Source organism: Amaranthus tricolor, chromosome 13 (genome assembly GCF_026212465.1).
Source record: "Amaranthus tricolor cultivar Red isolate AtriRed21 chromosome 13, ASM2621246v1, whole genome shotgun sequence".
Taxonomy (NCBI): Eukaryota; Viridiplantae; Streptophyta; class Magnoliopsida; order Caryophyllales; family Amaranthaceae; genus Amaranthus; species Amaranthus tricolor.
The window spans coordinates 17,507,370-17,523,300 of record NC_080059.1 but is presented as its reverse complement, the minus strand read 5'-3'; the positions used below and the strand labels follow the sequence as shown (position 1 = coordinate 17,523,300).

General features: G+C 31.1%; 1 protein-coding gene across 1 annotated transcript; it reads right to left on the bottom strand.

Annotated features, from left to right (window-relative positions):
- Positions 1 to 11: 11 nt before the first annotated feature.
- Positions 12 to 4,798, bottom strand: LOC130797491 (serine decarboxylase-like). Its single transcript, XM_057660095.1, has 6 exons — positions 4,668 to 4,798; positions 4,330 to 4,558; positions 2,766 to 2,997; positions 1,681 to 1,874; positions 836 to 972; positions 12 to 724 (listed from the first exon to the last, which is right to left on the bottom strand). Exons 1-6 carry the CDS (start codon positions 4,677 to 4,679, stop codon positions 125 to 127), a joined length of 1,404 nt encoding a protein of 467 aa, XP_057516078.1. The 5' UTR covers positions 4,680 to 4,798; the 3' UTR covers positions 12 to 124.
- Positions 4,799 to 15,931: the final 11,133 nt, after the last annotated feature.

Genomic DNA, 15,931 nt, shown 5'->3' with positions numbered 1-15,931 from the left:
TGGTATAACGATTTCAGAACAACAATAATAATTTTCTCTCGAATAAAATTATTTGTTATGACAAAACTAAAAATGAAATTCTGTTTATTTGTCCTTGATTCTAACTTCAACACAATAAAAGAAATTAAGAAAGGCTCTTGTCCAAGAAAGTTGTTTCGTCATTGTGTGAAGAACAACAACAATTCTCTTCGGCCATTTCAAATTCAACACATGGAATTTCGTTACCATTCTTTTCGAACCAAGCCAATCGCAGCTCGACTAGCTCATCGATGAAAGTATCAAGCTTTCGTTTTGTGACATGAGGCATGATAGATATATGAGCTATGTTCCCTTGGCAAGCTAACTGCCAACGTCGAACAAACTTATCATCTTGAGGACGCTCAAACACAACAATATTGCTAAGCTCATTGAGCATGGCACTAACTCCGACAGAGATGAACCGATCTTTCAGATAACGGGCATTGTGCAAGCACATTTCAACCTCTTTCTGAAGTCCGTTGTATCCTTTATGGTTCAACGCGTACCATAGAAAGATTGGGGCATGGCCATTCCTACTTCCCATGATTGTAGCATCTCTTGAACCAATATATTCTATATCTCTAGATAAAACATTTATGTGCTCCATTCTTGCAATGTAAATTCCACAAGGCGTTGGACAACCCACAAACTTGTGGCCAGAAACAGTGATGCTACTTATTGGTTTCTTGAATGTAACTTGAGGAGCCTGTTTAACCCAAAAATAGAATCAATTCTTGCGTACATCACTATATTGTGACTTTCTCATTATACAAAATGATACATAAAAGAATAAAAGTATTTAAAAATAGTTACTAACCCATTTTAGAAAAGGTAACATAAGACCAAATGTGGCTCCATCACAATGGATATAGAAGCGATTGCTTGGAAAACCACATTCTCCAAGAGTTTGTATAACAAGATCAAGATCATCTATAGCGCCTTTGACCGTAGTTCCTATGCAACAACAATAATAGTAAGTAACTATATATAGGAATATATTGAAAATATTTCACATGTGATTAAGATTTCACATTACTATGGTTTACGGACTTGCATATTATACTTGGTGAATAATCCTCCTAATACCATATGGTTTTGGGAAAGAGTGAACTTTGTCAAGTGTGTATGGAAGTCAACGCTGATTACCTGTGGGTTGTGAGTGCATCGTGGGTGTGTCCACACGAGTGGGCCAATAGGGTGATTGTGTAACGAATTGTTACAGCCTAACAGAATATACATTTATTTAAGGAAGGTAAATGACATTGATCAGGGCCGTATCGTTCAATTTTAGGCCTCAGAACAAAAGATAAAAAAGGCCCTTAAAAACTTAAGGCGTAATAAATTATATAATACTCCTTTTGTTTTGTATTGTTGACATTATAATTATTTTCTATATAAAAAAAATCTGAATAACTTATATTACATAGAAAAGACATAAACTATATATAATTTTAGGAGCTAAAGAATTTGACGTCTTGGGCAAAAGCCTACTTTGCCCTTGCTAATCGACGGTCATGACATTAATTTCACTTTGTTTTTCGAAAAGCTAGCATACTCCGTCTGCCTATATGAGTATGCCAACATTTCTATTTTAGTCTGTTTGTAACATTTGTATTTTGTGTGAGGATGAACAAAATATAGAGTAAGAAGTGAAAGAAATACCAATGGTGACATTAATGATGGCAGGCTTATCTTTGTTTAGGAGAAGTTTGAGCTTTAAATCAGAACAATCAATCTCCCCAGAAATCAATGTCTCAATCTTTATACAATCTATTTTGTACATCCGTGCAGCTTTGAACACTGAATAATGTGATTCTTTTGAGGCATACAAAATTCCATCAGGGAACACTTCTCTCCTGAAAATTATTATGACCAATTTGTGAGTTTTATAAAATCAATTAGTATATTATCAAATTAACAAAAAAATTTACTTTTAAAAATCTTACTTCTAGTTGGTTTTTTTAAAAAAATCGTACGTTTCATTTATTTTAAAAAATTTCCGACCTTAACTTCGATTTCTTCTAAAAGAATTTCCTGCGGGACTTTGCAAGAGTGGATAGTCATGGGTTTGATCCTGATCTAGACTCATTTATTTTTTGTGCATCTAAAATCAAACCTAGAATCTTAGGGTCCTAAATTTTAAAGCTGGATCCATAGGCGTTGGGTCTCATTGGTATTGGGTTTTAAATGGGTCTATAAGTCTCATATACTTTAATTATTTATGTTCAATAATTTTGTATATCTCAAGTTATTATTATTATTATTTTTTTTAAATCCACATAGTGCTGGCATTAAGATAATTTTATATATCTCAAGTTTAATTAAGTTTAAAATGGGTCTATAAGTGAAAAATTAATCTAAAATTAGTCACAATATTAATTAATGTACAATGCGTCTAAAACTCATTGTGAGTTGGGTTATAGGTCGATTTATTGCAGGTCTGTAGTTAGTTTAGATTAAAATGCGGAATACCTTAAATTCGATCCAAATTCAAACTTTGTTATTTTTAACTCATGCCTAAATTCAAAACCATTGAGCTTCAAAAATTACCAATAGACTTTAAAAATATGATAGGGTTTTAGACCCATATCCTTATAAAAACAAGAAAAATAGAATTTTTATTAATATATAAAAATTAAAAAGTCAGAAAATGTAATCAGAAAATGAAGTATGGATAAAATTAGTAATTAGTAGCTAGATAGGGTTAGTTGAGCACAAATGAAGGTGTGCAAATAATTAATACTAACCCTAAAAGAAAGGCATGGAGATTTCCTTCAGTCCCACCATTTGTAACATAACCCCAATATTTATCTTTTTCTATTTTCCAAAGATTTGCAAACCAATCCAAAACACATACTTCAAAATCCCTTGAGTGGACACCATAGTAGCCCTCAATGAATGGATCACCAAAATTGTTAATTGAAAATTGTTGCAAATCACTTAGACCACCATATTCAAACTCCATATTCAACTGATATCCTGTGACAACACCAATGTTGATGCTGATTAGAATTCACCATTTTATGTTTCTTCTCCAACAACCCAAATTTCTTTCTTAATCATAAAAAGAGTCCTAGATAAAGTTTCATCCAAGTTTTTCGAAAAATTAATAAAAAATTATACAAAATCTTTTGACTTTTCTAATCAAAATTTAGAAGGTTAACTACCACTAATGAATGTAGACATTATGCTAAGTGGGTCCAAAAACTCAAAGTCAAAGTCAATAACAAAGTTTGTTGTATAACAGGAAATTTTATAATTAGTAATCCACGCCATATAGTTCTTCAATTGATGTATAATTATCAAAAATATATACTATCTCCTATTCAGCCTAAGTGTCCCATATTTTTTTGACACTATTCACTTTTCACTCTTAATTTGTATTTTACTCTTAATCTATAAGTTAAAACATAGTCATGCGGGATCTTATTTAATTCGTCTCAATACAAGAATTATTAATATCAACTTTTTATAATTTTTAATTAAGAATAATTTGAGATATTAAGGGTTAAAATATTATCTCGGCAAGTGTGAAAAGTCAAATGAGACAGTTGAGCTGAATAAAATGAAGTATGATTTATATATGAAAATTAGAAATATCAAATAATTACTATCCGACTAAGAACTTTGAATTTTGGCCAACCTTTTTTAGAAAAGTAGTCATTTGTATTTGACAAAAATCATAATTTATCTCCTACAAAAAATGTTATAGCTTATTATATATTAATACTTATTGAAATTCAAATTAATTGATAAGGGACATTATAATACAATAATCTTATTTTATTTTTATTTTATCAAACCTATATTTTCAAAGGTTGAAAAAATCAAGTGGGTCATTTACTAATATGTATTATTTTTTTAAAGTTAACCCGTTACACTATGTTAAAGATAATTATCATGTCTATTACAATAAAAGTCAATGTAATATGAGGTCACCAATTTAAAATTAAAAGGATAATTATTATCTCGAGATATATCATATAATATCGGTTATATAATGTTTGTTAAATTAGTTGGTCTATATAAGATGTATTTGTATTATATAATAGAAAGTCAAAAATTCAAAATAAATTTGATGTTCATAGTTTCAAAATATGGTATATATGTCATTAGGTTAATTTATAGTGTAAAAATACTTTTGGTCACAATCGTGATAATAGTCGTAAAATAGATGCGGTCTTTACATTGGGTTGATGTAAAAAGTAATATGAAAAAATTTCAGAAATTTGAATTATTGTTTGGAGATTTTATGAAGTTTATTAGTAATTAAGGAGTAATTAATAATAATGAAGATATTCAACTGATTACCCAATTGATGTTTGGTTCTCTCAATCCATTTGTGTTTGTATGACGCCAAAACAGCCTTCATATATTCTTCATCTCCATTGATGACAACAACATTATCTCCATTTATGTTTTTCTTTTTGTTATTTGCATAATCTCCATTGTTAACTGCAAATGCTGCTGAATGAAGAACTGGTACTGACAATAATCCTGATGCTGAGTTCGAAAACTCGAATCCTGTCATTTTAATTCCCTTAACAAACAACAAAGATTACCAAATATTAGTAAAAATGATAGTTATTTCAACAGTTTAATTATTATGGAAAAAGTAAGCTGAATTCCAAGACGATGATGAAGCATACTCCTGGATACATGTTTTATAGTGTTTAATGTAGGAAGTAAAAAGTAAAAACGTGTACAACCATGGTTAAAAATGACATATTTATATTGAAACAAGTACAACTTTTTTTCTTGTTAAAGATTAAATATTTTGAGGTTCATACTCCTTTTGCCCTCCGTCCACCCTCTAAACAAAAAATTTCAATTAAATAATAGCTTAGATTATTAAAAATAAAATAACATCTGTTTGATTTGATGAAAATAAACTTATTTATTACTCTCTCTTGTTCACCATAAGTATCTTATTTTCTTCTTTGGTTATGTCATTTTAAATGTCTCATTTCTATTTTGGGTATGTTAACTTTACCAATTCATACTTATTAAACTTAATATTTTCACACATTTACATCTATTAATCTCACTTTACTCCTATTAAAATATAAAAACACTTTTTTTTTTTCACAAGTGATCCCATTTGACCACCTAAAAACGGTTAAAAGTCAAATGGAACACATTAAGTAAATAGGAGGTAGTATTTATTTTTAAATAAATCCACCTATAAGGTATATTTTCTAAACCAACGTATTTTTTATAACAATCTTCAAATCTTATTTGTAACTCAAAAATTAGGAAAAACAATACTTGAGTTTATTTTCAACAATTATACTGAATAGATGGATTTATTGAAAAATAAATAATAGTTATATTTGTTTTCAACAGATGTATCAAATGTTGCTTTGTTTTCAAGATAATCCGATCAGTGAATTGTTATAGCAATTTGATAATCTATAATACTCGCTCTTATTCTGCATACTAGTTTTATTTAGCTTTTTCATACTTACATAGTTAATATTTTGACCCTTAATTATATCTCTACTGTTGCAAATTATGTAAAGTGGATCTTAATAATCCTTACATTGAAACGAATCAAATAAAACACACTTGACTATGTTTTAACTATTAAATTAAAAATAAAATAAATATTAAGAGTGATTAGTGAATATTGACCAAAAAGTAAATGACTGGTAGGCAGCATAAGAGGTAGTCCTAAATTATTTTATACACTTTCTAATGTATTGATTTAATTTTAAACATTTATTATTGCGCATAGTTAAAAATTATATTAATAAACTTACTTAATTATTTTTAGAAAAATTATCAGGAATAATATAAAATTTCGTTTATTTTCCTACAGTAATATCAACTTTTAATCAAACATGACTAATACCAACTTAGAAAGGTGTAATCCAAGAATATCCCTAACATGTTAAAAGTCAAATTGTAGAAGATTATATGACAAAAAAAATTAGTAAATTAGCTAATAAACTAAGTTGGTATTATTCTAAGAAAAAAGCGCTTAAATTAATGTTATTCATGGTTAATCAAAGTTGGTATTGTAGAAAAATTGTTGTGATAAGTTATCCCACATCGATAAATTGAAAATGGTGTGCACGCTTTATAAGCTATTAGAGACCTTCTTCCCATTGTCATATGGTTTTGGGATGGTATATATCTCCTTGGCTTATGAAGTGTGTGCACTTGTGTTCCCCCGTTAATATGCTGGCATTCACAATAAGTCCAGCCTAATTTAACAAAAATTGACGAAATATTACATTATTCACTGTAATTTTTTCATTATTTTTTTACTTATATACATATATATATATATATATATATATTATATATATATATATATATATATATATATATATATATATATATTAACAATATAATAAAATCTAGTGTTGATTCATGAATAAGTATGAAAAGGTTTACATTGCTTTTTGTGATGGAAACTGTTCAATAATTGGCATCATAATGTCGGTTCATTGTCAACCTAGCTTTATAAACGCCAGCCAACTCTCCCATAGTTGGCATTTGCACGTTTTTTTTTTCTTTAAAAATTAAAATGTTAAACGTTATTCGACTAAGATTGAGACATATCATTATGATTTTAACAACAAATTAAAAAAAATATAAATTCTCTTGGTGATTATTTTACTATTTGACATAAAAGAAATAAATAAACATATAAAATTTTGATTATTGTTTAATAACCAGCAACGTACGACACATTCAATTAAACGTGTTTGGTATCATATTTGCCTTTTAGTTTTGTTACTTTCAAAAATACAAAGTTGAATGTATTTTAGAATATATTTTTGATAAAATAGTTTTTATTTTTTTCAAAACTAGTTGATATACATTCTGGAACATTATATATTTGAATCCATCAATCTTGCATCATAAGCGATAACTTTAAAATAGGTCTAGATTTTGCACAAATTCATTCATTTTCAGTATCAAACCCAAACTAATACTCATAGGATTCGAAAATTATAAAATTATAGTGAGATTCACCATGTATGTCTAGAATAGGTCAGAAATGAGAGTAATATGTTTAGAACATGATATGAGTTAACTGGATTTGGGATTTATCAAAGTTTAGAATGCGATCTTAGTTACTGTTGGAAATACTTCACATGTGAGACAAGATTCCACATCGATAAAATAGTGGGTTGTTGACTTACATATATAGTGGGTGAGCTAATCTTCCTACCACCATATGGTTTTGGGAAATAATGAACCTCACCAAGTGTATGTGCAAGTCAACGCTCTTGACTCGTGGATTTGTAGGCTCAAGCCCACGGGTCTCCCGTGTCCACACGAGTGGGCCACGGTGAAAATTATGTGACGAATTGTCACAGCTTAATATGGTATCGGAGCCGAAGGTGGTTCCTGGTATGATGTGGCTTACATGTGAAGGGGAGTGTTGGAAATACTTCACATGTGAGACAAGATCCCACGTTGATAAAATAGTGGGTTGTTGACTTACATATATAGTGGGTGAGCTAATCTTTCTACCACCATATGGTTTTGGGAAATAATGAACCTCACCAAGTGTATGTGCAAGTCAACGCTCTTGACTCGTGGATTTGTAGGCTCAAGCCCACGGGTCTCCCGTGTCCACACGAGTGGGCCACGGTGAAAATTATGTGACGAATTGTCACGGCTTAATACTCTCAAATCTATGGATCATGTTTTATTTCTATTACTCTCGATTCTATACGACTCAAAGTTAGTCTTGTTAAATATTTAGAATATATAGACCTAGATTTGTATATAATACATACTTAGTATAGTAGTGGGACTTAAATAAATATATTATAAGTCCAATAAATGCCTCAAAGGAAAAACGCAAAAACACAAAAAGAAGAAAACGACGACTCATCGTTGGCTAGGCCACGAGTCGTCGCTTGGTACTGAAGTAACAAATTGCGCAGAGTATAAAGCCGACTTGACTTTATAAGGAACGTCGACTCGACATTTTACGCAATGACTCGTCGCCAGTGAGCAACGATTCTTCGCCAGGCCTCTGTCCCGTTTTTGCGATTTTTTTGTTTGTTTTATTCGATTTTGTTTGTTGGGGTTGCTTTGATTAAAATCACACTAATGCTTAATTAACTTCTAGTGTGAAGTTAATTGTGATTGTTTTGCTTTGATGAATCATTACGTTGATTCATAAGCTTTTCTTGGTTAAACACATTTGTTTCAAAGGGAGGTATTGCTTAATGCATTGCTCTATATATAGGGGATGCATGCCAAGGGACAATCCACCCCATCTCCATATCATTTCTGATTTTCTCTCTTAAGAATTCTCTCATTCTTGTTCTTCCTTTCATGAGAAAATATTGAGAAAGTAAATTACTTTGTCTATCATCGAAATTACTAATTCACTACAACACATATCTTTACTATTGCAATTTCCTTTGTGCTAGGAAGTTACTAATCCACTATAACACATATCTTTACTATTGTAATTTCCTTTGTGCTAGAAAGTTACTAATTCACTACAACACATATATTTACTATTGCAATTTTCTTTGTGCTAGGATTTTGTTGTGTAGATTGTATCTCATTGTGAATTTTGTTTAATCATCCCAAGTACCTTTGTGGGAGAAATATCACAATAGGAAAGTGTATGAACGTCTTCTACTCATATCAAGTTTCCGAGAGACTTCTTTGATTGTCACAAACATATCTTCATCGTCTCCTTGGTAATTTAACAAGAGTTTAAAGCCGTATATAAAGAATTACAAATAGTGTAGATTTCATGTTGTAACACATATTTGTAATACATTATTATTATAATAATCTATTGAGATATCTTCTTCATCATGGCAAGTGTTGAGGAACTCACTTTATATTTTATCAAGTTAGAAAAGTTTGTTGGCGTCGACTTTCGACATTGGCAAAAGAAAATGGAAATTCTCTTCACAACCCTCAACGTGGCATATGTTATTAGCACACCTAGACCGAAGGAGTCCGAAAATGAAACTTTTGAGCAAGCAAGGAAAAAAATTAAATGGGATAATGATGAGTTCATTTGTCAAGGACACATCGTGAATGGTATGAATGATTCTCTCTTTGATGTCTATCAATATCATGATTCGACCAAACTTTTCTGGGAGGCACTTGAAGAAAAAAACATGGCCAAAGATGCAAGATCGAAGAAATTCCTTGTAAGTAACTTTAATGCATATAAAATGATTGAAAATCGCCTAATTATTGATCAATTCCATGGCTTACAAAGGTTGCATTGTAACATGAAAATACATGATATTAAAATGGATGAAATATTTACTGTAAGTAGCATAATAGACAATTTTCCTCTGTCATTGAGGGATGTTAGATATGCATTAAAACTTAAGAAGGAATACATGAGTCTTGCCGTTCTTGGACAACACCTTGTTGTTGAGTCTAACATTTGAGCATAAGAGGGGCAAAAAGATCCAAATCCAAACATTGGGTCGGTTAAAATGGTAAAGGGAAAATCTTCTCATGGTGAAAAGCATATGAAGACTTACAAGGGGAGTTCTAGCAAATCCAAATATGTTGAAAACGGATGTAGGGAATGTGGAAAGCCCAAACATCTAAAGAATTTTTTTTTGTTTTTAAGAACAAACAAAAGAAGACAAAGGGTCAAGCTTCAACAAGCGGGGATCCATCTACTAAAGGTGATCATTCTATATTAAATGAACATTCTAGTTTTGATGTTTGTTTAACCAATTCTAACACTAGTATTGTGTAAGATGATCCTATGTCTTGGTTTATCAATTTAGGGGCTACGAGACATGCAAAAATTTGTTCGAAACCTTGCACAAGGTGGTTGTTGGAGAGTCTCTCTACACAGGGAACAATTCTTCTATCAAGGTCCATGGAAAAGGGCAAGTGGAACTTATGTTTACTTTAGAAATCTCTGGTGTTAGGAGTTGTATACTACGCTTCTAATATTAGTAGGAATCTTGTCTCGAGTTTCATATTAAATGGAGTGGGCTACAAATTAGTATTTGAAGCTGATAGATGTATAATATCTAAAGGAAACTTGTTTATAAGATGTGCTTATATACAATGTTATCTATTTAAGCTTTTTATTTTGTGTGTAAACTTTGTGTACACTGTTGATGTTCCTAGTAATATATTTGATGATTTGCATTATCTTTGGCATTAAGATTGGGACATGTGAACTTTGATAAAGTTTTTTTTATGTCTAAGTAAGATTTAATTCCTTGTTGTCCACAACAATCTCATAATTGTAAAACATGAATGTTAAATAAAATCACTAGAACACCATTTAAAAGTGCTGCAAGAAAATTTAAAATTTTAGATTTGGTATATAATTTTTTATGTGATTTTTATAGTACACCATCATTAGGCAATAACAAGTATGTGATTACTCTTATTGATGATTATTCCAAATTTTGTTATGTGTACTTGTTGTATGTAAAAGATGAAGCTCTTAATTTTTTTAAAATTTACAAAAGTAAAGTTCAATTACAAGTTGGATGTAAACTTGAAAGGTTGAGGACTGTTAAGAGAGGAGAATATTATGATCCTACTTCTTTCCAATTTATGGGTATAATTCATGAAATAACCGTTGATTATGCACCACAATCCAATGTGTGGCAGAAAGGAAGAATTAAACTCTTCAAGAGATGGTGAATACCATGTTATCCTACTTCGGTTTGACTGAAGGATTTTGGGGTGAAACAATGTTGACGGCATGTCATATTCTTAACCGAGCTCCTACAAGAACCAATAAGGAAACTCCTTATGATCTTTGGTATAAAAAGAAACCAAACTTAAGTTATCTTAAGATTTAGGGTTGTAAGGCCATAGTAAGAGTGCCCGAAAACAAGAGAAAGAAAGTCGGTGAACAAGGTTTGGAATGCATCTTTATAGGTTATGCTCAAAATAGGAAAACTTATAGGTTCCATGTAATAAAACCAAATGACTTCATATCAATACACTCGATTATTGAGTCTAAGGATCCCATTTTTTATATGGTCAACAAGTTAGTACCTAAGAAAATTTTGATATGGTCAACAAGAACCCCTTCTATATGTTGATGGAAATCAAAAACTAGAAGATGAAGAAGAGCATGTTGAAACTATTCCTATAAGGAGTAATAGACAATGGAAAGCGAAGAGCTTTGGACCAGATTTCCATGTATATTTGGTTGAAGGAACTAGGAATAAAATATCATCTAGTGTTCCATATTTATTTAATGTGGAAGGAGACCCATTGACTTTTAGTGATGCAATGGCATCACAAGATAGTGCCTTTTGGAAAGAGGCAATAGATGATGAGATGCAATTCATCATGGGGAATAATACTTGGTATTAGTGGATCTCCCACCAACTTGTACGCCAATTGGTTCCAAGTGGATCTTCCACAAGAAGATGAAAATTGATGGAACTATTGATGAGTTCAAGGCTCGTTTAATGGCACAAGACTTTAGACAAAATCTTGGTATCGATCATTTCAATATATATGCACCATTTGCAAGAATAACCACCATTAGGTTGTTGGTAGCATTGGCTACAATTTATCATCTAGAGATCCATCAAATGGATATGAAAATCGCATTCTTATAGAGTGAGCTAGATGAGAAAGTATACATGAAACAACCTGAAGGGTTTGTTTTGATGAAAGGACAAGAGAATAAGGTGTGTAAACTTGTTAAGTCATTATATGGACTTAAACAAGCACCAAAGCAATGGCATCAAAAGTTTGATGAAAACATATTGTCCTTTGGATTCAAATTGAATCAAGTGGGTAAATATGCTTATAGAAAATTCGATAACCAAGGTAATAAAGTTATCATTTCTTATACGTGGATGACATGCTCATCTTTGTACTAGTTTAGTACATATCCAGAGACAACTAATTTTTTGTCTGAATCCTTCCAAATAAAGGATAGGAGGGAGGTCGATGTGATCTGATGCATAAAGATCAAAAGAAATGGTGTTTGTATTAAGCTTAGTCAATCTAATTACATTGAGAAAGTTCTTAATAGGTTTTAAATGCAAGAGATGACACCAATCTTAAGCCCCATGAAACAAGGTATGAAATTACCAAACATACCAGACAACCAATTTCTCAATTGGAGTATGCAAAGATTATTAGATCTGATGTATGCTATGACATGTACAAGGCCTGACATATCATTTGCGGTTGGTAAATTGAGCAGAGTTACTAGTAACCCGGGTCCCTAACATTGGATGGCGATAAGGAGAGTATTACGATACTTGAAAGGAATCATAAATTATGGTATAACATATAGTGGTGAACCTCCTATTTTGGAATGTTATTCCGATGCTAGTTGGATCACCATGTGCTTCTAAGAAACAAACGGTAATAGCAGGTTCCACTATGTCTGCAAAATTCATTGCGCTCACCTTGGTGGCAAATGAAGCAGAGTGGTTAATTAAGTCTAGACACGTTGCTCTTAGACACAGTCTAGTGTAAGATCTTATCATTCATAGGGTCATAACTCTTAACTATATGAACACCAAGTTCAATTTGGCTGATGTTTTCACAAAAGCCATGAGTAAGGTTTTAATTGAACAAGCATCAATTGAGATCGGTTTATGTCAATAAAGTTTAAAGGAAAAGTACTAATTCACATACAAGTAGCATTGTTTCTTGAATTCAATGTGATAAATTCCTTTACAGTCTTTGAAAGCAACAAGGATTAATGACTCATATTTGCTTTAGACAATGATGACAAGTTAGTCATTTAAGTTCTCAAGCTCAAGGGTTGAAGAGCTTTTGGTGGAATCCTATCACGGGGATATGTTTCACGTTGTGAGAACCTACATATATATCTTTAAACGTTTAACCACTTCAAGTAGTTAAGATTAGCATACCCGACTATGATAAACTTATGAATAGATATGGACACAGCCCTATATAATGTGTCAAGGTAAATGACGATGTGTTATTAGTTTTATGTGTACTTATACCTTCAAGTGGTTGGATGGGCTAGTTGATTCAATCCATAGGGACATAAATCTTGTTTGATCGCTTGTGAATAATTTTATACTAGGCATTAATTCAATTCGTAGGGACATTAGCGTTGATGCATGAAACGAGATTACATACATAATGTGTAAAGGAAGAAGGAGGTATGTAATACTCTAACTAGAGGAGGATTGTTGAATATTTAGAGTATATAGACCTAGATTTGTATACACGACATACTTAGTATAGTTTTGGGACTTAAACAAATATATTATAAGTCCAATTAAATACCTCAAAGGAAAAACGCAAAAAAACAAACAGAAGAAAGAAGAAAACGACAACTCGTTTTTAGCTAGGCGACAAGTCGTCGCTTGGTTTTTGAAGTAACAAATTGGGCAGAGAATAAAGCCGACTCGGCTTTATCAGGAACGACGACTTGGCGTTTTATGCGATGACTCATCGCTAGAACTCTGTCCTGTTTTTGCGGTTTTTTTGTTTATTTTATCTGGTTTTTTTGTTAGTGTTGCTTTGATTAATATCACACCTATGCTTAATTAACTGCTGGTAGGAAATTAGTTGTGATTGCGTTACTTTGGTGGATCATTACTTTGATTCATAAGCTTTGCTCGGTGAAACGCATTTCTTTCAAAAGGAGGTGTTGTTTGATGCATTGCTCTATATATAGGGGATGCATGCCAAGGGACAATCCACCCCATCTCCATATCATTTCTAATTTCCTCTCTTAAGAATTCTCTTATTCTTGTTCTTCCGTTCATGAGATAATATTGAGAGAGTAATTAACTCTCAATATCATCAAAGTTACTAATTCACTACAACACATATCTTTACTATTGCACTTTTCTTTGTGTTAGGGTTTGTTGTGTAGATTGTATCTCATTGTGAATTTTATTAATCATCCCAATCACCTTCTCACAATAGGAAAGTGTATGAACGCCTTCTACTCATATCAAGTTTCTAAGCAACTTCTTTGATTGTCGCTACCATATCTTTAATCGTCTCTTTGGTGATCCTACAAGTGTTCAAATCCATATACATAGGTCACCACAACCAGATAGAACGAAAGATAATCCGGTTTAATATAGATTGTTCATAGTTTTTGGTTACATTAAAAATACTGTAATGTGTATCTAATACAATAATTTGTATATCGTCATTGCTTCCATCTTATAATCTTTATCTGTTTTCTCTTAATTGTCGATCAACTCTAGCCTTCCACATTCTTCCTATTCAGTATGATTATAGAAATTACATTATCTTAATATTATTCCAAGTATGTTTTTTAAAGTAATCAATCAATACTAAAATAACTCTACAATTACAAATTTCTTTATGATTTCTTATATTTGATCAAATTATGCCTAAAAATAATCCATAATTTTAATAATATGAATAAATTAATATGAACATAAATCAATGTTAAATAAAACAAATCGAAAATTTTAAAAAGAAAAAAAGTCAAGTTGCATAAAGTGAATTTTTATTAAAAAAAATAAGAACAGACGACACAATTATAAGAAATGGGTTTTCATTGGGGTAGGCTATAATAATTTTATTAGCATATCTACTATTTATTAGTTTAAAATTTTAGTTCAAAAACCGTTCAAAACAATGGCATATACAACTCTATGAAACATGGCATGGGGGTCCAAGTTTTAAGCATAGTGTAAAAATACGGTAACAGAACGGCGATGCGGTAACGGGATTGATGCAATTATCGTAACGTCTAAATATTGGTTAAAATTATAAGATATCACTTGATATGGCTTAAAACGCGGTCACCTTATAATATGGGGAATATCAATTTATTTATTTTGAAAACCTTTTACAACATAACCGATGCGATATGATGCAACTTTTCTTTTACGCTATGGTTTCAAATGTTGACGATTAGGAATAGCAAACTAATTAGGGGAAGGTATATACCTAACATTCTAACTCGTTTTCCAGCTATCCCTTACGTTAGTATTCAGTACGAAGTGGTGATGTGTACTGAGTTGATAACACACATCAATATATGATATAGATTATCGAATATGAGTGGTACCACATAATTCCAGAATTAGTACAATTTTTAAGTACTAAAAAATTTTACTCACCCACCATTCCTGTGTATTCTCGTCATCAAAGTGATACAATTACATTTTAATACTTGAGATGTTTGTTTGATAATAATAGGTATTAAACTAAATGGTAAGAATTGTAATGAAAAATTGATATAATTTTGGTAGAAAAATAATTTAATGTTCATGCATGCTAGTTTTTCTCCAATCATCTTATAATCTTCACAAAATTATTTAAATGTATTATCATTTAAAAATGTGGTATACATGATCAATTTTAATTTTAAAATTAGTCGTTTTAAAATAATAAGTGATCCTTAAGATGATCATTTTAAGATTATAAAATGAGCTCTTAAAAATTATGGTTGGTCGCTTTAAGATAATTAATGATCATTTTAAAGTTAAAGTGAACACTTTAAAGTTATATTATATACTTTGAAATTGTAAGTAAACACTTTAAATTTATAAAAGATATTATTAAGGCTCTATGTGTACTTGGCTCCATCCTGTAAAAAGAGCTGTTTATAAGGGTAGTTTTAAGGTGCAACCGCCTAGGACCGATGTGACAAAGGGGCTCAAATTGAGTTAATTCTTATTATTAAATTTTAGTTTGTGCATAAGTACCTTATCATTATATGATCTTAAATTTGTACATTTATTTTGACATTGATGTGATGAAAAAAAAAAGAAATTATTTGATGCATAGTTGGAGAAAAAAGAAACAAAACTTTACTCATTTAAGGGCCCTTTTTTTATGTTTCGCCTAAGGGCCCAAAAATGATTAAGAACGACACTGCCTATAAAGATAGGTCTCATTTAAAAGTCAACGTCTCTCTTGAGAGACCGTCTTTATAAGAGACGACTCTCCAAACCAAAGCCCAACAATTACAAAAAAAGAG